Source organism: Gavia stellata, chromosome 18, assembly GCF_030936135.1.
Source record: "Gavia stellata isolate bGavSte3 chromosome 18, bGavSte3.hap2, whole genome shotgun sequence".
NCBI lineage: Eukaryota > Metazoa > Chordata > Aves > Gaviiformes > Gaviidae > Gavia > Gavia stellata.
In genome coordinates this window covers 19,851,490-19,877,481 of record NC_082611.1, presented here as the reverse complement: position 1 = coordinate 19,877,481, position 25,992 = coordinate 19,851,490, and the positions used below count along the sequence as shown (strand labels likewise).

Below are 25,992 nucleotides of genomic sequence, written 5' to 3'. Positions count from 1 at the left end.
ACACTCAACCCTCTGGTTGTTTCCCAAGTCTCTAGCAGACGAGCCCACGTGGGCTTTGCCCCGGGAACCATCCTGCAGAGCTTGCCAGCGTATCTGTTGGTGGCCTGCAAAGATGATGCCTAGACAGAAAAGCTTGGGAAAGCTGTCAGGCTGGCAGGGATTTTGGCAGGGTTGGCTTTGCATCACATTGCGGGCGATGAGATGCTCCTATGTGGGGCGGAAGATGGGTGGGAGTGAACATCAGGATTCAGAGGGGAGTCGCAGCATCCATTTTCCATAGGTTGCTCGAGGAGTTAGTTTCTGGGAGAGCCCAGCATCGGGGGAGTGGGACTTCCCAGCTTAAGTGAGAATGGTGCTGCGCTCACCCTTCTATTTGTGGATGTTTTCTTCCTTCAGGAAACGAAAAGTATGAGAGGATCCTCAGGGAGGTGAAAGAGAAGATGAAAAAGGATGGCCAGAGAGATGAAGCAGCTGTTCTGGTGGAGGCTGCAGCCGTGGAGCCACCCACGGACGACTCGGGCACCGTGGTGAGAACGGCTGCTGCCCCATTTGTCATGTGCCACCCTCCCGCCGTGTCACTTGGGCCCCTTGCACCCTGCAGCAGGCTTCCTGGGGCCCTGCTGGCACTTGGGACCTCCCTGCCCGCATCTGGCCATGATCAGGCATCAGCTCAGCATTGCCCCGGGGGCTGCCCACCTCTGGTAGCTGTCCCTCCTGTAGATGCACCAGCTTCCAGACTACCGCAGGGGGAGATCCTGAAGACCATGCTCATGTGATTGAATTTATGGTACTCTGTGAATGGAGGTGCAGGTCATGGCTGGGGTGTTTGTGGCTCACACCCCAAGCCCTGCCAGGTTTACAGAGCTTCATAGCAGCAGCCTGACTGTGCCCTGGGACCGCGCTGTCAGTGTTTGTCTCCAAGAGGCACCAGCTTTGTCGTGGTTCCATTTTGGAGAGAGCTTTTGTCCAAGCTGCTTTGGCAGTGGCTGGGGGCAGGCAAATACTTGGAACGCTGGCAGGTTCCTGGCTTGTCTGTCTGTTTGTCTGGCCAGATCAGCTTTTATAACAGTGACCGGATGGGCGAAGATGCTGGAGTTCATTTCCCCCCAGATAAGGTCCTGGCTAGGAGAGCAGGAGGTTTCAGAGACACTGAGCAGGGAGACAGGTGGACCCCATCACCTCCTTGAACAAAAGCAGGGTGGGATCCTCTTTCAGAGACAAGCCTCTCCCTTGGGAAGGACCTTTGCTAACCAGCCACTGTCTTTGCTTTCCTCAGTTTGACATTTGGCTGCAGATGCAGATGGAGCAGCTGCTGGTAGAGGAACACGCCCTGGAGCAGCAAAAAGCTCTTGCCTCTGGTTCCCCGCAGGACACTGTCTTTGACCAGCGTGCTCGTCGGAGGCTTCTCAAGTTAGTGGGGACTCCCGTACCCTATCTCCTGGCACCCCGAGGGTAACACCCGGCGGCACACCCCTGCTTCTGAGAGCTCTTTGTGTTTGCAGAGCTGGGAATAGCTGGGGACTTCAGAAAGGGTCTGATCCTGATGGATTTACGTGTTCCCTGTGAGCAGCTGAGTGTCCTCACCTCTATAGTGCCACCCCGAGCTTTGGGGATGCTCAGCTCCCCACAGATGATGGGTTCTGTTCTTAGAGCTAAGGGGGTCCAGTGCAGACCACCAAGCCCATCCAGACAGCCCAGGCACCATCCCTGCTGACCAGCTCCGAAAGAGGCAACTCAAAGCTGGCATCTTTGTTCCAACTAACAGCTCACACTAAACAAAAAGAGCAGGGAACGGCACAGGTTGACAACCCCTTGAGAAGCCCTAAATCGGGTGGCTTGGGTGCTGGTGGGACTGCAGGGCTCACCTAGGTAACTTGGTCCTTCCTTTTGCTCCTTCATGATGAGAGACGGGCACCGTAGGCTCCAGTTCAGGAAGAAGAGGCTCTGCAAAACAGATGGTTTAGGTGTTTTCCTGAGTGGGATTGCTCTGGCAAAGGACCTTCCCACGAATCTTGGAGGTGTTGGTTACTGCATTTACCGGTGCTCCTCTGGGGACAGATCTGGTTGCAGAGCAGTGCAACCTAATTTTTTGTTAAGGTCCCATTGGTAGCTGACAAAACCTAGGACCTAGACTCCCCATGACTTACCAAAGACTTATTACCAGGTGGTCAGGCTTGGGTTTCACTGGCTAGAGTTGAGTTTTTACAGCAGTGAATACAGAAATATCCATTTTATTTGCATCGTCCATCCACTTGGAAACATAGCCAGGCTGTGGTTTAAGGGCTCTCCTTACTCCTCCTTTCAGAGCTGAGCTGCCCGAGTATGTCCTGGACTTTGGCTATGTCATTCTCGGGAACATCCACACGCGTGTTGTGAAGATCACCAACACCGGGCAGTTCCCCGTGACCTTTTGCGCCGATGGACGGGTCCTGTGTGACACAGGTAACCAGTGCTGGGGAGACTTCACGTGGGCTTGAAGGAGCTGTCTCTGACAGATTGGCTTAAGCCACTGGACATGGGGACGTTTTTTGAGTGCTTGTTTGTATAGCTTTGTCCTCCTTAGTATCCCCTGCTTGGTGCTTTGGAGCCTGAGTTCTCCTGGCCAGCAGTGCCCAGAGACGTGGCCTGCCTGTGGCTGCCCTAACACGTGATTGCAGGGGCTGGATGTGCTGATCACTGTGGTCACCTCTCAGCATCTTCTGCTCTTGGCTACCGTGAACATCATCTGAGTTTTTGTGCACGCAGTGGGTTTGCGTTGCAAACAGACGGCCCCTTGGTGGTTTGGAAGTGCTTTGGTTTAGAGTTCATAATGTCACAGCACTTCTGTTCAGCCTTTATTGAGCAAACAGCCTGTGAGGTCCTCTGGTGTATCAAAATAGGCTTCCGAAACAGGCCTTGAGGTAAGGCTGCAGTGCCATCAAACGGTGACTCGCTGTGTCTGAGGGCTGGTCAGGTGTCTCCTCTAAGTTGTTTTCCAGGGAGCACCACAGCACGGGGGAATCGTAGTTGGAAGTTCTCCTTTGGAGAGGTCTGGGCATCCTTCCCTGGGATGCCTGATAAGGAATTACCAGTGTTCCTCAGCTAATGTTTCCTTTTTACCATGCGGACCTTGGCTTGTGGCTGTGAAAAGCCTTTCTCCTGGAGCGGTGACAAAGGAGAAAGAGTGGCAGGCTTCTCCGGAGAGGCAAAGAGCCCTCTTCTTCACAGAGCTGCCAGCCAGGACACCCGTATGGCCTTAACGTGCTTGTGACACATTTCATGTCGCTTGAGTGTCTCAGCTGTTTTATTTTCCTCTGTTCAAGGTTTCAGCGTGGACCTGGACCGTGTGAAGCACCTGCCCTACTGCAAGACTGAGACGTTTGAAGTGCGCTTTGACCCACAAAGTGCCAACCTGCCCCTGGGAGAGGTGGACGTGCTCCTGCCCATCAAGGTACCTCATGGTCCCTCACCTCCCTCTGCCCGCACCACCTTTTGGGGCAGGCAGCAGGTTGGGGACAGCAGTAGGTGTCACTCAGGCTCTCAGCTGGGTGCTCTGTCCTTTGCTAGGTAGCAGAAGGCCCCACGTTTCATGTCCGCCTCCGTGCCTACGTGACTGTGCCGTCCCTCTGCCTCTCCAGGGAGAGACTGGAGTTCTCCGCTGTCCAGTGTGGGCAGTGCCGGGAAGAAACTGTGCAGCTCCACAACCAGCTCCAGGTCCCCTGTAAATGGTTCATCACTGTGATTGAGCCTGTTAAGAAGGTAAAGCGCAGACGACGTGTAGCGCCTAACTTCTTGGTTGAGTTTTCATTGCCTCTCTTGCCTTTTCTGCCCCTGTGGCTGCCTGAGCACTTGGGCTACAGCTCGTGTGAGGAAGCTTTAGAGAGTACCGAGCAAATCTGGTTCTCCTGGACCTGTTCACTAGCTGATGCTTCACTTCTCTGCCATCTTCCCCCGTTCCTCCTCCGAGGGCAGTGCCTCCCCATCTGCCTGCCCTGCCTATATGTCTTCCCTCCAGCTGTAGAGCAGTGGTGGCTGCGGCTGGTTTGGATGCGGGTGCTCTCAGCACCGTGAAAGTATCTCAGAGCACTGCAGGACCCGAGGGTCTGTCCTCGCAGACCGAGGAGACCTCACACAATTGTTTTTTTGCGCTCAGGGGGACAAGCATTTGCCGGTGAGGGTGCGTCGGAAGCTGTTCCAGGAGTGGAAGACCAAGCCCCGTGTCTTCAAGGTGTTGCCCTCGGCTGGAACCCTGGCTCCGGGAGAGCGATGCAATGTGCGAGTCAGGTTTTCACCCGTGGAAGAGGTGAGATTGGCAGGTGTCACCCCCAGGAGGTGTGGCAGGGCAGTGTGGTAACTAGCCCAGCTCAGGGAGCCCGAGAGGAGGTCTATCTGCACATGGAGCTTTCTGCAAGTCCCATACCACCGTGCCTCAGTTTCCCCTGCAGCGCACTCTTCTGAGAGGGGCTTTGAAATGCCAATGAGGAGCTGGCACAGAGAGCATCAAGGCACTGCAGTGCAGCTCCCTCTCGGTGCATGGGGGGGAAATCTGCCTGTTTCCCCTCGTCTTCCCCCTTTCATGGGCATGTTTGCAGACAGGAACACCCTGGTGCAGAGCAGCTGGCACGCTCGCAGGGGATAACTAACCCTGGAAGGGCTGAGCTAGGCTAATCCTGCTGCTGGTACCAGCAGACAAAACAGCCACCAGACCCCTTTCTGGGCATGGCAGGACAGTCACCTGTAGTGGTATGCTGCCAGCAGTCCCTGTGGCTCTGGCCCAGCCTGCCTGCATGTTCCCAGGTAGTTTGGGAGTCAGCATAAAGGACGGAGTGCTCCCAGAGGTAGTTTGCATGTGGCCACCATGAGTTGGAAACTGGCAGTGTGTAACAGTATGGACATGAGTGTTTCCACGCCTAGGAAGCGTCCCAGGGATGTTTGAATTGCTAGCAGAGCTGTAACCATCTTGTCTCTGGCTTTAATCAGAGCCAAGCCCTGAGCATAGAGGAAGACCCTTATTTCTAGCCCATGAGAGCTCATCTGCCTCCTTCATGTAGCTGATGTTTGCCTGATGCAGCGGTGCCAGGACTGTGTCTGGGCAACATAACCCTGAAGAAGGAGGTGAAGCAGCCCCTGAGTCCTGTGGGAGCTGAGTCCCCCCGCGAGGACCTTTCTTATGAGCATTGCGCTCCCTCGTGACTAGGTGGAAACATCTGATAGTCCATTTTAGATCCATCCATAGATACCCAAATATGCAGTTCCACTTCACACCAGGATTCATCCCAGTTCCTCAGAGCCAGCATGCAGGTGCCATAGCCCCTGCTATAAGTTAATATCTGTTTTCCATTCAGCTTAGAGGTACTGGTAACATCCCTGACCTTGGGGCAAGGGTTGAATTTGAGGCCCTGTCACCTGGGACTTCATGGAGGAGCTTTCTGCACTTCTCTCTTTTCAGAAGTCCTACAGAAGCGAGATGAAGATTAACATTTGCCAGCGCACCCAGCCCCTCCAGCTGCTGGTCTCGGGGCAGGGGCTGGAGCCACAGCTGGAGTTCAGCCCCGCGGTGCTTGACCTGGGAGCAGTGCTGCCATACAGCCGTGGGGCGGCGGGGACGGTCGTAGTGAAGAACCCCTGTGAGTTCCCCATCGAGTTTTACTCGCTGGAGTTCGACCAGCAGTACCTTGCTGAGGAGCAGGTGAGAGGGAAGGTCTGGTCCCCACATGCATAATCCCGTAGCTCCACAGTGCTCCAGCGTTCCCAGGCTTGTGCCGGGGAGACGGAGGCAGTCCCCAGGGCAAAGCCTGGTGGCATTTCAGGGTTAGCCAGCTGGGCTGGCAGGCTGTGGGGGGGCTTGGATAGTCCGTGTTGTTGGGAGGAAGGAATGAGGGAGAAGATGGGTTGGCTGGGGAGTCTGTTCATGGGATGGAGGTCAAGAAACACATCCCATACATGGTTTCTCTTCCCTACGCACACAGATCCTGCAGACGCTGAAGGACTACGATTGCCACAACACCTTATTGCTGCCTCCACGTGCCCCGGGTGAGAAGCTGCCCCCGGAGGTGCTGGAATACTACCAGCACCAGAAGAGACTGCAGGGTGAACAGGCACAGTCCAAGACGGGGGAACCAGCGGGCCAGGACAATGGTGAGGGTTTGGCATTGGCTGTCCTGAGTGTGGACACAGCAGGGAGTCCAGCCCAACCTCCCCTGAGCTCTCCGTGACCATGTTCTCCACGGAAAGTCCATGCTTTTAGCAGCCACCTCTTCCCCAGCTCGGGGGAGGAATTCCTGGGTGAAAGGAATTCCTGGGGCTTGGAATGCGCATCCTCTACCAGCCCTGAGTGCAGCCTAAGCAAGCTCATATCTGCCTGCCATGGACTGGGGAAATAATCAAGATATCTCCTTGTGTCCCTCATCCACAAGGAGTAGGGCTGGATGAGTTCTTCAGCCGGTAGAACCAGGTCTAATTTCAGTAGCTATTTGATATTTGCTCCTTCCCAGCACCAAAAGCACAAGCTCAAAATTCCCCTGAGGGCAGAGAGAGCCTGGGCAGGTTTTCCTGGGCAGGGAAGCTCTGCCTTGGGAGCTTCCCTTCTTGGGAAATTTTCCGTGGTTTGCATGTGGCCATGCGAAGTGGCGAATGGCAAAGAGCAGATTGCCTGGCCATGTTCACCCTCTTCTTCCCTCCCCATGTCCTTCCTCCTCAGCAAACCTTGAAGACGTCCGGACGCGGTCAGATGAAGGAGGAGAGCGCTCTGCTGGGATTGTTGACACCATCTCATCCCATAGCTCAGTCGTTCCCTCCACCATTTTTGATGAAAGCCCCTCCAACAAGGTGGTCTTTAAATCTGAATGTGGAGAAGAGGAGGAGGAAGGTGCAGACAAAAGACACGGGACAGGTAATAACCCGAAGCCCTTCACCTATTTTACGTCTGTTGTGGCAACAGGGCCTCAGTAGTGGACTTCAGCGTCACCTCCATCACTTCACTGCAGCCTGGTGCCATCTTCGCTCCTGTGGGCCCTGAATCCACTCTTGCATCTGAAGTCTGTAGGATCCTGAGAAGAGTCTGGGGCAGGGACAAGGGAGAGGCCAGGGAGGTTTTGCCCAGCTTTGCCAAACGAGCGCCTTTTCTCCCAGGAGCTGCTGGGATCAGGATGGCGGTGGTCCCTTTCCTAGGCAGGGCAGCGCGCTCTCTGTCCTATATGACGTTGCAAGCCAAGATGGCTTTGGCTGACCTTCCAAGGGCAAAGGTGGCAACTCTTTGTAAATGCTGTTATGGTGAATTCAGAGCCCAGCACATCTGCGGCTCTAATATTCCTAAAGCATCCAGCTTTTGGATAATCGCTTGATTCCCAAATGGAGGAGCTCCCTTGGGACTGTGTAATATGCCCAGTTCTGCCTGTCCCCCCCTTACTCAGCAGGACCTGGGACCAAACTCCCATGAGGACCATGTTGACAGTCCAGGGAAGGAGACTTGGCCCAGTCCTTTTAGGTATTGCCAGATGCTCGTTCTTTCCTCTTTCTGCCATCTCGTTTACTATACTCTGAACAGGAACCTCTCCCAGCATCTAGGGCAGACCCTGCTCTGCACAAGCCTTAAGGAAGGGGACGGGGAGACCCTGGGCGTGACGTTGTTTTTGGCAGAGTCTTCTCTGCCAGGATCTGAGGGGATGGGGAGGATGATCAGCATCACAGGTAGGCAGGAGGCTGACTTTTCTACCCGGTCCCGCACAGCAGAGCATCGGCAAAGCACCGCCAGCAGCAAGGAGGCCGCGGGAGAACTGGATGACAGCCCTGTCTATAGGGCTATCGCCCGCCACCTTGGCATCGATATCTCTGCAGAAGGGCGCGCAGCCCGAAACCGCAGAGGGATTGTCGTCATCGTCCACGGGGCACCCCTGACAGGTACGTGAGCTGCAGCCCTTGGCTGCAAGGAGTGGGGGAAGCAGGAGAGGAGTATCCTGGTGGACCGTGCTGCCTGGTTGATCAGTTGAAGCGAAGCGAGGTAAGCCACAGCTTTGCTGGTACGTTAAACAGTCCCAGGCCTTCACCTCGCCGGCGCAAGTGGCGTGGCTCATCTTGTGTCCATACAGCCAGGCTCTGGTTCCCCCAAACAGGGTGGCCACGTCCCCGTTGCCTTGTTGGGACCACGTTGCCTAGTGTCCATGTTGCCTTGTGGGAGCAGTCCCTAGCCCATACTGACCCCCAAACCGTGCCCAGACGTTACCCGAGGCAGCGCCATCCAGCACAGGCTAGCAAATGGTCTGAATGGTGGTGGGACAGGGCTCCAAAGCCTGGCCCAGGGTTGAGGTTGCCACAAGGGACGAAGTCTTTAGGTGAATGTGAAGTGGAGATGATCCACCTGGCTCTAGAGGACAACACTTCTAACCATGCTCAAGCTGCCTCCCTTGTGGTTTCCCCTAAAGTGGCATTTTGCTTTTGGACTGTCCTTGAAACTTTGAAATCCCATTCGGGGGCTTTCCAGAGCCTGTCCCTGAAAATGCGGCATATGCAAGTGTCACCAAGCAGTCTTCCTCTCTCTCAAGGCAAGACGTCGGCAGCGGTCGCCCTGTCCAAATATTACGGTGCTGCGTGCTTGTCCATCGATGCCGTGGTGACAGAAGCCATCTCGGACAGGAGCAGCTCAGCAGGGCTCCGTGCCCGGGAGCTGTGCATCAGGGCTGCCATCGAGCAGAGCCACAAGGAGACGGAGGATGCCGGTAAGGAGAAACAGTGAACCCAGAGCAGCGCTTCGGAAACCCACCGTGACCATCCGCTTCTGCTTGCTCCAGAGAAGTTTGACAGCCCTTGGGTCTCTTAGGGAACATGGGTGTAGAAATGCAAAGTCATTTCATAAAGCATCTCAGGTTATGAACAAAATCTCTATTTTAAGGGCTCAGAGACACTTTTACTGCCGCCGGGCTTCACAGCACATGTTCCTTTTCCTAGGAGCGGTGAAGCGCACCTGTATTTTTCTCAGGGTTTTTATATATTTCCTCAAAGCTGAATCCAGCTTCCTCCTCATGGCCATCAGGTAGAACTGCTGCCCACTTTAACGAGGAAGAAGCCCTCTGAAGCGGCTCATTAAGCACTAGAGGACTGACTTGGAGTGTGGCTTCACAAACATGAGAGGAAGGGAAGAATAACCTCCCAGGGGAGTTTCAGATGAGAGACACACTGCAGATGAGCTCTTTTCTCCAGAAGTTTTCCTACACACGCTGTCAGGTCGCACAGCTCGTGCATGTTGTGCTGTTCTCCACGTGAGACCGGAGACTTTTAGGGAACTTTATTGGGCAGTTGATGCCCCGAGCTCTGCAGGCTGAGGTGGGGACCCTGGCTCTGGTGGGGGGAAGTTTTGCATCACTCAGCTTTGAACCTGGTTGAGTTGGGAGCTGGTGGAAGGAAGAAGAGTGTGGGTCCTGGGTGGGGGTATCCCACACCGGAGGATTTAACTCTAGGGGAGATGGGTGACTGCAGCCAGGGCAAGGCTGCGTATTACGGTCTTTGTGTGAGAATGCAGGACGGGTGTGAGGTATGGAAACGATGGTCCTGGAGGACAAATCCTTGGCTTGATCCACCCGGGAGGTACTGTGCAAATGGCATCACCTGCGTGCACGCTGCTCCGTTTGGTAGGAGGGACATAGGGCTGTGCATTGAAAAGTCTGTAGCTTCAAAATCCAGTATCTGATGGTGTGGTTTATCGTGCTAATAAGTAAGGAAGGAGCTGCTTCTGGGAAGCAGTGCTGCTAGTCCCTGGCAGGCTGGGGGACGCGTGCTGCATCCCTGCGAGGGCGCAGGGCTGTGCCCATTGGGGTGGAAGGTGCCTGAAGCACAGGGCCGTCCGCAGCCCCGCTGAGCCGTCTGTCCCCTCCGCAGGTCAAAACGCAGATGTCTTCCTCAGCCTGCCGTCCAGCGCCGAGGCCAAGCACAGCTCGGACATGAGCCAGTCCAGCTCTGGGGACAAAGCCAGCCTGCGTTCCGTCAGTTCCCGAGGCCAGGCGAGTGCCGCAGTGGACAAGAGGAAGACGGATAGCCACACATCCCAATCCCAGAAGCAGCATCCAAGAGATCCAACAGGCTCCCAGGTGAAGTGTGATCTGCACTGGTTAATGCCTGGGAGCTTCCAGTTGCCTTTGAGAAGTGAAGAGGCCGCTTACAGTGGGGCCTCCGTGTCACCCAGAGCCTGGTGCTGGGCTGCATAGCGCAGAGAGCCAGCTGGGCAGGCTGGGGATGGCTCAAGGTGGGAACGAAACCCTGTGCACCAGTAGAAAAACTCTACTGGGTCTTACGGTTTGTTGGCAAAGTGCAGTCCCGACTAACGTGGCTGCAGGCAGCGGGCAGAGCTGTGGGATGCTGTGCCAGGGGCTTGCAAGCTTGGGTCTCTGCTGGCCGAGGGATGTGACCCCCAGGGTTGTCCCCTGGAGCTGCTGGTCTGCAGTTTTGTTCTGGTCTCCCGTTACTGAGAGAGCCCAACTCCAAGCCCAGCAGCTGGAATTGTTTAGGGGGTTCCAAAGTGGCTGATTTTTCTCGTGGTGCTCAATGTTGCAGGGCTCATCCAGTTCTAATCTCATCTCGCCCTCTCCGTGCATTCCTGCGCAGCGATGGCTGAGCATCAGTGGCAGCACGACGGGAGAGACAGGCTTTATGAGCTGTGTGCTGCCCGAGGACCTGCTGGTGGCCATCCTCTCTGACAGGCTGCAGGTATGTGGGATGGAGGCAGATGAAATGTCCCTGCTACAGAGACAGGCAGCGAGACACAGAGAGGTACAATTTGGAGAGGAGGAGATTTATATCTGCTGTTGGAAGAGTCCTGGGCTTCGTGCAGGGATCCCTGGGTGAAGCTGCGGATGCCATAAGTTGGCAGAGCACGGGGGAAGATCAGAGCTGGTCTGAGCTGATGCGCTTGGAACAATGATGGCTGGTGTCCTTTGACCTTGGGGTTTGACTAGCTGAGAGTCCAATGCGTGTGATAGCTGACTCTCTTCCTTCTCGATTTGATTCACAGTTGAGTGACTGCTACCAGGGAGTGGTGTTTGATGGCCTGGAGACCCTCTTTGCACGCAACACGGCGTCTGCTCTCCTCTGCCTGCTCAAAGCTGTCAGAAATCGGCCTTCTATCTATTTTGTGAACTTGTTCCAGGATTATTCTTCTTTGAAAGCCAGGGAGACAGCCGCAAGAGAGCAAGAAGGTGAGACTCTTCACCTCCATACCTCTCAAATCCTCTCTCTCAAGCCCTCAACCTTATCCATGTGTATCTGGGTTACCAGCAGAGCCTGTCAGAAATGTTTTTCTTAATCCTTCCTCATTCTGCCTCAGTGTAGCCAGTGCTCAGCGCCCCGTTGCTTAAAATACATCAGAGCTGAGGCTGTAAAACTTATCTTGGTCTCTAACGTTAAAGCTTGTGCCCAAGTGTGTGGCTCAATAACTAAGCACCGGCCCGCTGCCCACGCCGCTGGTGCACGTGAGCCAAGCAAGGGACGAGAACTCGCTGACCGGCGACAGTTTGGGGGATTATCTGAATTTTGGAGCTGGGATATGAGCTCCCCAGTATCTCCTGGCCCAATGATAGTCTGGGCCGGGGCAGAGCTGTGAATCCTCGCAGCCCACCCAGAACAGCAAGCTCTGCTTGAGGTCGCTAATGGTTTCTCCTCTGGTCTGTGCTGAAGGACGGGAGCGGGAAGAAGCTGCCAGGAGAGAGAAAGCACGTCTCTGGGAGATGGATGAGGAAGAGTATGATGCCCTCTCTGAGGAGCAGAAAGCTCAGTTTAATAACAATATACGACAAGTCCAGCGTGAGAGGAAGAAGAGGTCTGTAAGCCTTCCATGGGTAACTCCCCAGGACAGTGTCCCTGAAGGGTTTCCCTGCTCTGGAGACCCTGGTTGAGCTCAGAGGGGTTACAGAGCAAAGGCCAAAAGTGTCTATTACAAGGGGCACAAGGATGGCCAGTACCACCTCCCTGGTTCCCAACAGAGGAAGGAGCTTCCTCTGGTGAGACGCAGGGAGCTGGGCTCTCTGCTTGCCTTGCCACTGCACTTCTAAGTGTCTCCAAGTTAATTATTTTGATTCTCATCTTCTTCATCCCCCTTCTTCAACACTGGGGGTTGGCGTGAGGCGCAGCTGTGCTGGCTTGGTTTAGATACCAGTCCTTTCGCAGGTGAAGTCCTCGCAATGCCAATCTCCCAGGGTTTTCCATACTGAGTGACCCCAGCCATAAAAGCTGGTGTCCTTAGGCTCACCTTCAGCTGCAGCAGCAGCAGGTGAGCCTGGGAGAAGCTCCCATCCAGCAGAGCAGCGTGTTCAGGAGGATGCATAGGATAGGTGTAAGCCTGTATTAATCCCCGCCTGAAACTCGAGGAGGGCTTTGCTTAAAGCAAACACATGTTTCAGCACTTCTTTCAGCCCAGGCTGAAGTTTGTTTCCCTGGGAGGAGGTCACTAGGGCTGCTTCAAATTGTGATTTCCAGGACAGACAGTTGTCGTGGTTTAAGTCCAGCTGGCAACTAAGCACCACCCAGCTGCTCGCTCACTGCCCCCCTGTGGGGGCAGTGGGGTAGAGGATCGGAAAAGTAAAAGAAAGCTCGTGGGTTGAGATAAGAACGGTTTAGTAAGTGAAAAGAAATGAAATAATGATAATAATAAAAATTGTAATAAAAAAGAAAATAACAGCAACAACAAAAAATCCAAACCAAACAAGAAAGACAAGTGATGCAAATGAAAACAGTTGCTCACCACGCTCCGACCGATGCCCAGCCCGTCCCCAAGCAGCGGTTCCCGGCCAGCTTTCCCCCTAGTTTATACACTGAGCATGACGTCCTATGGTCTGGAATATCCCTTTGGTCAGTTGGGGTCAGCTGTCCCGGCTGTGTCCCCTCCCAACTTCTTGTTCACCCCCAGCCTACTCGCTGGTGGGGTGGTGTGAGGAGCGGAAAAGGCCTTGATGCTGTGTAAGCACTGCTCAGCAATAACTAAAACATTTTTGTATTACCAACACTGTTTTCAGCACAAATCCAAAACTCAGCCCCGTACTAGCTACTATGGAGAAAATTAACTCTGTCCCAGCCAAAACCAGCACAATAGCACAAGTTTTCCATGATTCACGACTGGGTTCCAGCAGGAAACCTGCTTGTTCAGAGCCTGCTTTGCAGGAGGGCAGTTCCTGCAGCCTTTGCTTTCTGATGGATGTGATTATTCTCCCTAAGGAGCAGGATATGCCCAGGGAGAAGGGCTGGCTAAGCCAAGGAAGTATTGGTGCAGGGATAAGTAGGTGTTAGTGATTTGTGAGCTGTTATACACCGGGAAATCAAGAGAGGACTTCAGGCGTCAGTACGGAGCGATGGTGGATCAGTCTTCGGCAGTGTGCTGGAGGTGTCCAGGTAGACCTTATTGGAGAAGCAGGGCAATTTAGGCTTTATGACAGCAAAGGCTAGATTTGGCTGGTCCTGGAGGTCGTCTCCCACCTTTCCTCACTTTGGATGTTCCCAGCCTCCCCAGGTTGAGGGAGGTCCATGGAGATGGTCTAATGGTTCTGCTTGGCCTCAGGGTCAATGGCTGAAGTGCAGGACCAGCTGGGATTGCGGTGAGCCCAGATTTCTGGTGGTGACTCTCAGAGATGTTTTCTCTTTGGCTTGCTGAAGGGAGATGGAGCGGATGGCTCAAGAGCTGGAGGAAAAGCACCGGCGGGAGCTAGAACGCTTGAAGGAGGAAGAAGAGCTGAAGAAGAAGTCCAGGCGGAGCAAGAGAGAGCTTGGCAAAGACACAAATAGTGCTTTGGGGAAGAAAAGCCAGCCTGGAGTCAGACAGGTGGGTGGTTGTGTTTATAGAGATGAGTAAAAGCCCTGGGGACCTTCCCGCTGAGTTGCACCATTCCCCCAGAAGCCAGCAGTCACAAGCAGCACTGGGAACGACTACCTGGCCATGAGTAACACGTGGGGCTGTGCTGGGAAACAACAGCCGGTGTTGGATCATGCTGCTAGAGGTGTGTTTTCCCATGGGTTTGTTGGAGAACTGCTCTTCTAGGATCATGCTGCCTTGGAGTCACGGCTTCAGATAACTCCGTACATTCACTGTGAAACCCTGGATAGTTTCAGTCCAGCATTTCTCCCCACTCTGCATGTGACTTACACCTCTGAGCCACGATCCATCTGGGATGTGGTGTCTTTTCCTACATGACTGGCAGGAGACACCACCAAGCCTTAGGTATTCATTAGCAACCAGACTTCCCAGAGTCAGCCAGCCACAGGGATGCTCAGCACACCACAAATGAGCCCAGAGGACTGCACAGGAATAAGGAGGTGTCTTAAGTTCCCTGTTTGGGTTGGGAAGCTGTTCTGTTCTTCATCTGGTTTGCAGGACTCCTCATCAGTCTGGCACTGGGGAGTTTGGTTTCAGTTGAGCTAAACTGGGTACCAGCTGCGTTCTGAACTGGGATTTGTAGAGCACCTAGCACCGGTCTCGGACGAGGCTTGGGGTGCTATTGTAAAGGTCATCACTGTCCTACAGCATTTGAGTCGGTGCTTTGAAATGCTCACTGCTTTTTCTTGCTCCTCCTGCCCAGAATATGAACGCATCCACCAGCAACACCAACGTGTCCACCAGCAACTGGTCGGATGTCACCAAGGGGGTGGACAAGAAGGGATCTGTAAAGGAGCGCCCAGACTCTGTTGCAGGTGACAAGGAAGATACGAAGAAGCGAGGCAAGGTTCCCCTGACGGATGCGTGCCCAGCGGTGGTTGTGCAACCCTCAGACCCAGAACAGGGGGAAACCAAAAACGAGGCCCTGAGTGACAGCGAGAAGAACTTGGCCATGAGGTTTAAGATCTATGAGGCATCGCAGAAGGACGTCACACATATTTTGTCATCCTGGGACAGGGTTCAGGGTATCCTGCTGTCCCCCCTGAACCAAGAGGAGGTGCGGCACCAAGCAGAAGACCAGCGCCGGTATTTATCCAGCTGCAGGAGCCGGAAGGATAGAGAGAAGGAGCGCGCGGAGAAAGAGCGCCTGGAGAAGGAGCGGCTGGAAAAACTGAAGGCTCTTGAGGACTCCAAGTTATCTCGGCTGGAAGGGGAAGGTGCAGAAGGGTCAGCCAGAGGGCAGGATGTCGGGGTGCCCTGCTTGAACATGCAGGTGCTGAGCTCAGAAGATGTGAGTAAGAAGATCCTGGAGAGCGGCAAGCTGCCAGCAGCAGAGCAGGTAAAGCCCTGCAAGGTTCAGATGCTGAGCCTGCTATGGTCTGGGCCCTGGTGTGTTGTGTCCTGCCAGGTGACAATGGCACAGAGCCTTGTCCAGGCCACTGATGATGTTCCCCAACGGCTCCGCAGCAGCCACGTGGCTGGGGAGGTTCTCAGCATCCCTCAGATGGGTGGAAAGAGGGAGTGCTCTCTCTGTTCAAGCATCCTGTCTGTTCAGAGAGTTTCCCGGTCTGGAAATCATTAAAAATGGTCCCAGGGCAGCTGAGTCGCTCAAGGGAGAGGTTTCTCTCTAGGTCCCGCTTGTAGGTCCTGGCACTGCTCTGGAGCCTGCCCACCCCACTGGGCGTAAAAAAGCACTGTACTCCATATAAACAAAAAAAAAACCCATTGCCAAAAGCTCCCTGCCTTTAAGGAAGGAGTGTGAGGATGAAGGTGATGGGAATTTCTCTTATGCTTTAGATCCTGGATGACCTGGGACTGGGTCCCTCCGGGCCTCCTATTCCCCCTACGGCTTTTTACTCTGTGGTCCACTACCCGGAGAAGCGGATGCTCCCTGCAGCAGGAGAAGCCCTCAAGCACTTCGTCTTTGTTGTGCCAGAAGATGCTGCTGCGGAAGATGAAAAGAAGGATATGGAAAGTCCTGTGGATGCCCCGACCGTGCCTGCGGTGAAGGTGCCAGGGCAAGGGAGCAGGCTGGGTGGGGGCATGGTGGGGGGGAGGATGGAAAAAGATCACTGTGGAAGGGCAGTGAAGACATGACGGGGTCCCATGTCTGCAGGCGTCCCTTTTGTCTGTCCGAAAGAGACAGCTGTGCTTGAGACATAGGGCGGTTCTGTAAGACGAGAGAAAAAAAATCACCTAAAGTCCTCAACTTCCCTTGAGGAGAGGGTCCTGGGCGAGGAGAGGTCTCGTAGGCAAAACAAAGTCCAATAAGGAAGACCAAGTCCCTGGGCAGCTATGAAACCAGCAGATGCTGGTTACTTATTTATTCTCTCTCCTGTTTGTTAGCAGACCTGCAGTTTTTTTTCCGGGATGGGGATGTCTCAGGGCAGGTCTCACCTCTCTCCCTTCTCTCTCTCCTCTTGGTGTGAAGATGCCAGAGGAGCAGGTCACCCCAACCAGGGGCCGGTCGAGGAAGCAGAAAGCCGCAGGCAGCCGGGAGGCTGCAAGGGAGAAGCGGAACTCCAGCCGCAGGAGGCAAAGTCTCCAGGGGCCAGGCATGGGAGCACCCACACGTCCCCCTGAGGCGGACCAAAGCAGCATGGACGCGGTCCCGTGCCCAGGGAGATCCGTCAGGTGAGCTGTGAGGGAGGAGGTGATCCCTCTGCTTCATGTCCATCTTGCCAAACGAGGCCCGTTGTCCCCAGCTCTGCAGGGACCCTCTGCCAGTGCCTCCATGGGATGGCGAATTCACAACCCTCCTCCCTGTCTCGTTTGCTCGTTAACAATGCCTGAAGCCTCCTCTTTAATTGCCAGGCTGAGCAGCTGCCGGTGGATAGTGCCTGCCCGCGGCGAGGTGGAACTGAAGGTCCACTTCAGCTCCACAGTGCTGGGCCAGTTTGATCAGACGCTGCATTTTGAGATCCTGGGGACAAACCGTCTGTACCAGCTGCACTGCAGGGGCACCTGCCTGTATCCCACCATCAGCCAGGACCCACGGTAAGGCTGGCCCGTGGGAGCCCTCCCACACTGCTCCCTCCTAAACTCCGAGCCAGGGCTGTCCCTTGTACCCCTGTGGCCTTCTGGCTTGGGCAGAGCGTGCTGCCTGAGCTGGGAACCAGTACTGGTGCCTCAGCCACCAGGAAGGGTTATGGCTTTCTGACCAGGTTTTCTACTTAGAGTATCTCGCAGCTCCTCATTCCCTGTTTTTTTCTGCCCAGGCTGGTGTTTCCTCAGTGGAGGAAGAGCAAGGCAGATGACGACATCATCTTCAAGCAGTATGTCATGGACACGGGTGCATTCCACTTTGGACCGCTGCTGTGTGGGAAGTCAAGAGACCGGTACGTCTTGATGATCTCTTGATGTTGGGATGGGATCTCCAGGGCCTTGTGCTTTCATGGACATGCTTGGAGACATGCTGTCCCCGCGGCACAATTCCGGGCAGGCCCAGGCAAAGACCTGAGAGATACCTGGGGTTGAAGGACCGCGGATGTGTGAACTCGGGTAGATAAACAGGCACGTGAGTCTCGGAGGAGCTGGGAAGAGATGGAGACGATCTTCCAACATGGTGGGCGCCTCGGTGGCCAGAGCCACGTGCTGCTTCCAGCCTGAAGGTGACTTGGGGCAACTTGTGTCCCCCCTCCACATCTCAGCCTCACCACCTGTGAAATGAACTTTATGGGGCTTTTTTAAAGTGCTTTGAGCTGAACTGAATGAGCAATTATTCTGCTGATGGTTTTGTAAACCATTCATTAATCTGTAATATTAGTAAGACTTTGAGTTGACCTGCCAATAAGCGTGTGTGGTGGGGGGGGCGGAACCTGCAGAGGAATAAAAATGGGAATTACATTTTCCTGATCCTCACTGCCGGATGAAGTCTGCCTAAAAAAGTTGGCATTGTAGCTGCTGGCGTATTTCTATTTTTAACATAGCTTTTTTTTTTTTTTTTAAATATTAGAAATGAAGTTCTTGTCTTCATGGGAGCTCTGGAGAGCTAGTGGTATTTTGACCACCCAAGGAAATTAAATCAAAACAGTTTAAAAAACAAAAGAGGATCTTTAGCTAGGCTGATGAATGGTCTCAGGTTTCTGTTTGCTTTTTTTAACCTTTTAACTCCAAATTCTGTTCCACGCCTGAGAAGAAGGGACACTTGTAAGATTTAGCATTCCTCTTGGGAATGAATCCTTTCTATTTCCTTCCCTCAGACTTTGGGCTAACCCATGAAATACAAGGCAGCCTTGTGACTTTTTTGAAAGAGATAAGCTAAACTATTTTTAAAACCTCTTTTCAAAACCGTTTCTTTATGCCCTGCAGGGAAGGAAACCCAACAAAGAAGGGGGAAGAACCCATGTGCCTGGTGTACTTTTATTTTTCCAGGCGCCTTTGAATTTCTATTTTGTAAAACGCTCTTTTAAGTGGCCTGTGCATTGTAACGCCTCTGGGATGGAGGCACCAGGTACAGAGGCGGACATCAAAGTAACACAAGGACGAACACACGTACCAAGCAACATGCCCGTGAAAGTGATCCTTTCTCTTAGCCGGCTTGTTAGACCATGGTCTTTCAGTGCAACCTCCCGCTGCCAGGACACAGTGCTTTCCTCGATGTGTGATAAAGACCACGGTCCCGGCATCTCCTCTGCAGCCTTTTCCCCTTTTTGTGGACAGGTACAAGGCGCTGCAGTATCCCAGCAACTGCGAGAAGTTAACCATCCTCAATGTCACCCCACTGGAGGCAGAGGTGCATTTCTTCTTTGAGCACGACGTCGAAGCGGACACGTTCCTTTTAGACCCCCCCAGCATGAGGCTGAAACCTAACGAGAAGCAGGTAGGAGACGGACAGGTAGGGCAGGCTCTGGTAGAAGTGCCCAGGAGCCGTTCCTCCTGCTCACTGAATGCTTTTCTGTATTTCTTTTTGCGGGGATGGGGCTAGGAGCTGAGCGTTTGGGCGTACCCCAATTCAGCTGGCCTCGTGGAAGACAACCTCATCTGCTGCATTAAGGACAACCCAGAGCCGGTGGTCTTCCGCCTGTGCTGCCAGGGTGTGCAGGTGGAGCTGGGGGTCAGCTCCAAGCAGGTGCATTTCGACAGGCTGCTTCTGCACAGGTCAGTCATCCCGCGGCTGCTCTGCTGGTGACGAGAGCTGACAGTGGGCTTCCCTTCAGCTTCTCTCGCCGGCTGTGTGGCCACTCAGGTTGGAGGCTGGGCTAGCATCCCTTTTTCTTCCCAGCAATTCCCAGTCCCTTGCTCACCATTCCTCTCTGGCTCCGATATCCTGTAACAGCCACGAGCTCCATAGCCCCCCAGCAATGCTGTGCCATGGGCATCTCGATGCATTGGTATCTTGTCTGTGGTTGCAGAGCAGTCCAGTGGCTCCTCCTTATCTCCCTTCTCTTGGATACACTTCTGACACCAAGCTGTCCCCCAAGGACCTCACCTCTCAGACTTGTGACATAGGGAAAACATTAAAATATGATTTCATACGCATGGCTAGGGCTGCTCCAAGTTGCCTTCAGTTGCAAGGCTAGCATGACAGTCGAGCAACCGGTGCTGAGTGTCATCTTGTCTCTACAGGAGGGACAGCAAGACGCTGGTGCTGCGAAACAGCACCCCACTACCCGTGGCCTGGCGGCTCAGCGGGCTGGAAAACCTCGGCGAGGACTTCTCCCTGTCACAGGATGAGGGCCTCATTGCTCCCTGCACGGAGTTTGGCGTGCGTCTGTATTTCAAGGCCACGAAGGCTGTAACCGTTAAGAAGATGATCCAACTAGAGGTGAGGGGGACTGTGCCCTCCCTGGCAGAGCAGGGCAGAGTGATCCCTGTGCTCTTGGGGATTGGGAGACTGTGCTTGAAGGGTACCCTGCCAAGAGGGCAAAAGGATGAGCCTTCATGAGATTCCCTTCTACCTGCGTTGCTGGGGGGCCAGTCCCTTAGCAGCAAGGGACTCTCACTGAAGGATAACGTTTTGGAAACTAGGTGACTCCTAGGGTGCTCTTGTAGCTGAGCTTCATGGGGCAAGTACGCTGTGGAGTCTGGAAGAGATGTACTGCTGTGTACAGCACCTCAGGAAGAGGTGCTGCCTCTGCGTGGCCTACATCTGGGTTTTGAGGCTTCGTCCTGAGGCCGTACAACAACAACCTTGCTGCTGTGCACGGTTGAGTGCAGTCGTTTGGTTGTCCAGACTTGGGCGTGCTCCCTGCAGCCATCCTGGAATCCGTCTGGGGCTCTTAACATGGAGCAACAAACTCTCAGCCTGGGATTTTGTTCCCCAGGGTTTAGGGGCTGTGTTTCAGTGAGGGTGCTGGGTGGTTGAAGAGGAAAGGGTTGGGCATCAATGCCACGTGCTCTAGGACACCTCATGCTTCTTGTGGTGGCTTTAACATCCCCTTGTTTCCCAGGGTGCTTTAGCAGCAACACTGCTGCTAGAGAAGCGCCGAGGTGGGCTGACAGGGTTTCTTACTGCGTCAGAATCTCGCTGGGTCAGCCCGTGAGATGAACGGGTTAGGAAAGTTTGGGAGTCACAAATGCTTGTCAAGCAGGGGAGGCCATGGTGGAAGCAGCCGGCAGAGGCAAGCCCTCGTATGTTGTCCTCCAAAAGAATTGAGAATGGTTTAAGCAGTGTTTGTTTCTTGCCATCTCAGGTTTCAGATGCAGAAAACATCCTGGGGATTGTTCAGGTTGAAAATATCCAAATCCTTGCGGAGGCCTATGACGTTGCTTTAAGCATCAGCATGTCTAAAGGTGAGTGGATGCCCCCGAAGCCAAGTAGTCCGGCGCATGGCATTGCCTTGGCAGGTGAGCAGCCAGGGCACTTGGAACAGGATGGGATACCATGCAAGCGTGGCACGGATACGTAACGCACGTATCCTGCAAGCTGCGTGGAGTGAAGCACTGTCAGGATACAGAGAGAGCCTTGAGTCTCTCGCCTCCAAACTTTGAAGTGTGCAACTTCATGTGCAGATTGATTTGGGGGCTTTGAAACGACAGTGATGTGAACAAGCAATTGGCAATTCGTGAAGGCTCGGCATGGCACAGAGAGTTGTGGGATCTGTGCTTGGAAGCAGGCAGATGGAAAGTGAGCTCCTTAGCTACTAAACCCTACACATATTCTCCAAGTAAGGGAAAGGGCAGCAAAGTAGCTAGAAAAACCTTCCATAAGAGAAACTTGCCGAGAAGGGTTTTGTGCCACCTGAGAACTCCAAATCTGTATCTTGTCACTTGGTGTAGTCTGCAGCAGCTCACAAATATTCACCATTTCTTACCTCTCTCTGGGGGTTTTCTGCAGGTACAGACGGCAGCGTGGATTTTGGGATCCTTAAGGTCCTGGATGAGGCAAAGCAGGTGCTAACCCTGAAGAACAAAGGGAAATACGAGATCGTGTACAGGTGGGTCCAGCTGCCTGGTCTGTGAATGCATGGTGCCACCACCCGTGAATGCATGGTGCCACCCAGGCCTGCATTCTCCTTCTGTCCATGGTTAGAACCTGTTCCCATGCTGACTACCTCATGCTCCAGGTAAATAAAAACCTGGGCTCTCTAAGCTCAAATACTTTAATAGAGAATCCAGCCACACACCAGCAATTCTTCACAGCTCAGCAGGAACCAGAAGGAGAGACCCTGAAATGTAAGCCCCTCACTGCTGAGATTCATTGCCCTCCTTTGAGGGTCAGCTCATTTCTCTTTGAGACTCTTTAAAGGAGGGAATGAAAAAATTTGGTGTCAAGGTTAGCTTACAACACTCCTGACTGTCTGCACTCTGTGTCAAGATCTGGAATTCCCCAAGCAGAGCTGGACTCTTTCCCTTTTATTACTTTGTTGATGGTCCTATGCAAAGTCCCGGCTGTGCTGGTGGCACCGGTATTTTTAACTGCAGAGGTCTGTTCCTTCCCTTTCACCCCAGTTTCAAGCTGGAAGCCGCAGATACCAACGTACGCGACTTAGCATCCCACTTCACTCTCCAGCCGCAGAAGGGCGTGCTGACTGCCTCCGGGCACCCCGTGCAGGTCCAGCTGCTCTTCCATCCCAAGATGGAAATGAGCATTGAGAACAAACCCATCCTGCAGTGCCAGGTGAGCTGCCTGGGCCAGGCGGTGTTAGCACACCGCGTCTTGGGAGTGTAGGCGGGACACGTGTCTTCTGGGAGGAAGGCTTTAGTTGGGGAATCCTCTCTCATCCATATACAATAAAGTCTTTCAGAAACCATTTGTGATGCTCCTAAGCAGAGCTGAAATTGGCTCTGGAGGAGGCATTTAAGCAGGGAGGGTGAGCTGATGGGGACTTGGGGTGGCGTCAGGGGACAGAGATAGAGGCTGGCTTCTGCTGCATTTACCAACCCCTCCTCCGGTTGCAGGTGATTGAGCCCAGCATCTGTGAAGGAGGCGAGACCATCGCTGTCATCCCAGTGAGGGTGTCAGCAAAAGCTGTGTACAGCAAGTACAGCATTTACCCTGCTTCGCTCATCAACTTCGGTGCCTTGACGAATGGCACCAGGAAAACCTGCACCTTCACGCTGGAGAACAAAGGTGTCCTTGACTTTAAATTCGTCATCTACCGAGCGGACCAGGCTGCACCTGTATTGCCAAGGAAAAGGTGAGAGAAGACCTGCACCACCCTTCCTGCCCGAGGAGGCACTACAGCATGGCTGGGGTGTGACAGGCAGCCAGGACACCTGGGTTCTTGTCCATCTGCGTCACTGGCTTGTGAGCAGGGAGCAGAAAAACCCCTCAGTATCCCCATGTGTAGGACAAAGGCGGTGATACAGCTGATCTATCCATAAGCTACAGCAATGGGTGGTGCAGGGAGCCCTCCGGGAGCAGGAGGACTTTCCTCCATGGCGAGGAAGACCAGCTTTGGCCGCGGAGAAAGGCAGGGGGAGCTCAGCGTGATGGATGTTTTCTGCTTTCTCCTCTCAGTGCACATCGAATCAAATCTGCCCGCTCCCACGAGAGTGAAAACGTGGGCAAAATGACTCCCTCGGCCAGACAAAGCAAGCGCTCGCTGCCAAAGGACACAAACACCTTCCTGCAGGTGGGTGGCTCCGGCTCCCCAACACGTGCCACTGCAGCTGGAGTGGGAGGACGCTGCTGTGCCCAGCCTGGGGGGCTTGTCGCCATGAGATCTGGTGGTCTGCATGACGGAGGTCATCTCCCAGCCACAAGCAGAGGCAGGAGCTGCTCAGTCCCACTGACAGTCCCATGCTCTGGCTCAGACCTGAAGTTGTGGGCTCAAGGGAGGGGAGCAGGTCCTGTGTTTGGTAGCTGCTGGCCAAAACAGGTCTATGAATACCACAGATGCGGAACATCCCTGTTTGAACTCCCAGTCCATTGATATGAGATGACCTTGCTTTTTCTTCTTCCCAGCCCCCTCTCTCCTCTCCCATCGTTTCTGCTCTCCTGTTTTACCCCTGGAGGTTGAAGGATCCCAGCCACCACCTTCACCCTTTACACCCCAACTCCTTTCTCCATACCCCTTGGGACAAGCCTATGCCTCCTCCCAGCTTGTTCATGTCATCCTGGGGCTGCCTATGGGCCATGGAATCATCCCTCCCTGCCCTGGGACTGGGGGCTTGGGCCCGGCTGGAGGTCAAGGAGTGGCATACTCCTTGCTGGGGATGCTCAAGCCTCTCCTGGGACTCTCTCTGCAGGCTCGCCTCACTCTAGGCATGTTCACGGTGTACCCTGGCTTTGGCTCCATCCCTCCTGGGGGCCAGCAGATGATCACAGTGGACTGCCACACAGAGCCAGTGGGGATCTGCAAGGAGTACCTGTCCATCGACATCAGCGACAGAGACCCTACGGACAATCCCCTTGGCATCCCCTACACCCTGTTTGCTGAGTCCTGCCTCCCAGGTATGCCCCGTCCACAGGTTCCCCTGGCCAGACCTGCTGCTGATCAGCACCCAGGCTTACAGAGAGACGCCCTAACCCTAAAGTCCCATCTTAAAATCCTCAGAGGTTCCAGTCCTTTTCAAGTCCAGCAGTGGGGGGAGGCTGGGAGGGAAACATGGAAGGATACAGGGAAAGCGCTGCCCTTTAAGACTGAGGGTGACTGAGCTCCATCCTCACAGCCAACTCCCCACCCAGGTTGGGTTTTGCAGTGACCCAGGCAGAAAGGGCTTATCAAGCCTTCTGAGAGGCCAAGAGGGTCCAGATAAATTGAGCAGGAAGGCTTCTTCATCCTCAGCCCTCCCTCTTGTCTGCTCACAGCATTTGTGGTTGATGACATGGAGTCCATCTTTGAGGAACATCGGATCTGCAGCAGCATCAACCTCTGCCGGATCCTACGGACAGTGCGAGACAAGGGCGTGTTCGTCACAGATGAGAACAAGTTCATTTTCACCAACGTTCTGGTTGGGCACCGGGCCACAGCTCGCTTCAAGATCTGCAACGTGAACCAAGTCCCCTGTGACGTGGTTTTCTCCATCAAACCCATCCCCAGTAAGGTAGGAACAAGAGGCCAAGGCGACTGTTGCTCTTTAAAGGCTGTGTGGTAGCCTGCCGCCTTCTCCAGATTCATTGCTTCCTCTCGTCTGGACTAGTTCAGCTCAGTGCAGGTCAAACTAGAGGGGAGAGCAGCAATGCTGGGGTGGCAATTGAATTCAGTGTGTCTCAGGTGTTCAAGGAACGTGTGGATGAGGCACTGTGGGACATGGTTTAGTGGGCATGGTGGGGTTGGGTTGATGGTTGGACTTGATGATCTTACAGGTCTTTTCCAACCGTAGTGATTCCGTGATTCAAGCAAGATTTTGGCTCAACCCTCTGTATCTTTGGTGGGAGACCTGAACCCTTCTTGGAAGCACGCTCAGATGGGGGCTTTTACTGGACTGATGTGCCAGGGCTCGAAGCAGACTATTTCCTCAGGCTCCCTGATCTTTCCCTTCTCTTTAAAGGCCAATTCTAGGTTATTTGTGGGGTTTGCCATGCAGTCCCCACCTCCCAAGTATGCTGGGCTGGCTGCCCAGCGCTCAGAGCAAGCTTTTGCACTCCTGGGCTTTATGGCAGCTCGTGTGCAAGGTCAGCACCACTTTGGAGTCACCCCCGAGATGGAAGGAGCCTGTCCAGGGAAGCAGGAAGGAAAATGCTGCCTGGGGCTGTTCCCCATGATGAATATGTGACTAAGGCAAATCATATTGAAGGATGTTTTCTCCTAACACCTCTTTGTGGGTTCCCCAAGCTTAACAGCCCTGTTAGCCACATTTTCGAGGTGGATCCCGTTCGGACGTGCGTGCCCAGCCACTCCCACGCCTTTGCTACAGTGACCTTCACTCCGCAAGCGATGCAGAGCTACCAGTGCACTTTTGAGGCATCTCTTGATGTCCAGGCAAGGTAATTCACCGTGGGGAATCTTGTCAGGGACACCTTTCTGATAGCTGCCTCTCCTCTGGGAGGACGTAGACCTCTTGTTAACCCTAATGCTTTCATTAGCCTTAGGTCGAGTACTTAGCATTAGGTAATATAGGAGGCAGTAACTACTAGATAGAGCAGAGCAGAAAAATAAGGGTCATAGTTTAGCCTATATGAGTGTCTATGAAGAACATCAGGTAGCCAACTGGAAGTTATTGAATCAGAAAGAAACGGAGATGTGCGACAGCTGAGCTGGGGCTTTCCAAGGACAAAGCGTTAGATGAAGTGGTTTCTGTGCCAGCAAGTCAGCATGCATTATTTCCTCCTTGTTTATGTTAAAAAGAGATGATCCTATGTGATTACCTGGGGTATATTAACATATTTTATGTTAAAGGAGCGATTGGACCCCTTACGAAAGAGTAGCCCAGCTCCTCTGTCCTGGGACCTGTGTTTGTACCGGGGATCTGACCTGCTTTTCCCCAACCCTTTAGTCGCTGAATTGGGATGAGATAAGTCAGCTTTCTGCCCTAATAAGCAATTCCTGGTTTAGTGTCCTTGGAAATAATCCTTAGTGATGGTGTTATTTATTGACTTCTCCCTTCTTGCTTTTCTACTATTTTCATGCTGTGCTTGTGCTTTTTGCATATGTCTCATATCACCGCAGCCAGTGAATTTGCCATGTCCATCTGTTGCCTCATTATTTACCTGCTGTAGTGCATGATTCGATGAAGTGAAATTATTTTTAACTGTTATTCTGGAAGGCTCTGTCTCTTCAGAGCAGATTCTTCTTGTGAATGGCCCTAATCTGACTGGGAGGAGAGGGGTGAGAGGG

The 25,992-nt window shown here is 53.7% G+C and overlaps 1 protein-coding gene across 1 annotated transcript in view; it reads left to right on the top strand.

Moving 5' to 3' along the window:
- Positions 1-25,992, top strand: part of LOC132318651 (hydrocephalus-inducing protein homolog) — a 164,634-nt gene that overhangs the window by 118,843 nt on the left and 19,799 nt on the right. The window contains exons 29-60 of the mRNA XM_059826624.1: positions 397-527; positions 1,277-1,410; positions 2,306-2,442; positions 3,303-3,430; positions 3,547-3,738; positions 4,133-4,282; positions 5,429-5,668; positions 5,949-6,117; positions 6,680-6,871; positions 7,708-7,878; positions 8,520-8,693; positions 9,850-10,058; positions 10,522-10,674; positions 10,979-11,162; positions 11,641-11,782; positions 13,609-13,774; positions 14,529-15,164; positions 15,623-15,835; positions 16,257-16,459; positions 16,640-16,822; positions 17,044-17,163; positions 18,488-18,647; positions 18,753-18,925; positions 19,394-19,592; positions 20,461-20,560; positions 21,105-21,204; positions 21,719-21,887; positions 22,169-22,407; positions 22,731-22,845; positions 23,462-23,666; positions 24,024-24,259; positions 24,991-25,142. Coding sequence (XP_059682607.1) covers positions 397-527; positions 1,277-1,410; positions 2,306-2,442; positions 3,303-3,430; positions 3,547-3,738; positions 4,133-4,282; positions 5,429-5,668; positions 5,949-6,117; positions 6,680-6,871; positions 7,708-7,878; positions 8,520-8,693; positions 9,850-10,058; positions 10,522-10,674; positions 10,979-11,162; positions 11,641-11,782; positions 13,609-13,774; positions 14,529-15,164; positions 15,623-15,835; positions 16,257-16,459; positions 16,640-16,822; positions 17,044-17,163; positions 18,488-18,647; positions 18,753-18,925; positions 19,394-19,592; positions 20,461-20,560; positions 21,105-21,204; positions 21,719-21,887; positions 22,169-22,407; positions 22,731-22,845; positions 23,462-23,666; positions 24,024-24,259; positions 24,991-25,142 — 5,875 coding nt within the window. The remainder of the gene's footprint in view (positions 1-396; positions 528-1,276; positions 1,411-2,305; positions 2,443-3,302; positions 3,431-3,546; positions 3,739-4,132; positions 4,283-5,428; positions 5,669-5,948; positions 6,118-6,679; positions 6,872-7,707; positions 7,879-8,519; positions 8,694-9,849; positions 10,059-10,521; positions 10,675-10,978; positions 11,163-11,640; positions 11,783-13,608; positions 13,775-14,528; positions 15,165-15,622; positions 15,836-16,256; positions 16,460-16,639; positions 16,823-17,043; positions 17,164-18,487; positions 18,648-18,752; positions 18,926-19,393; positions 19,593-20,460; positions 20,561-21,104; positions 21,205-21,718; positions 21,888-22,168; positions 22,408-22,730; positions 22,846-23,461; positions 23,667-24,023; positions 24,260-24,990; positions 25,143-25,992) is intronic.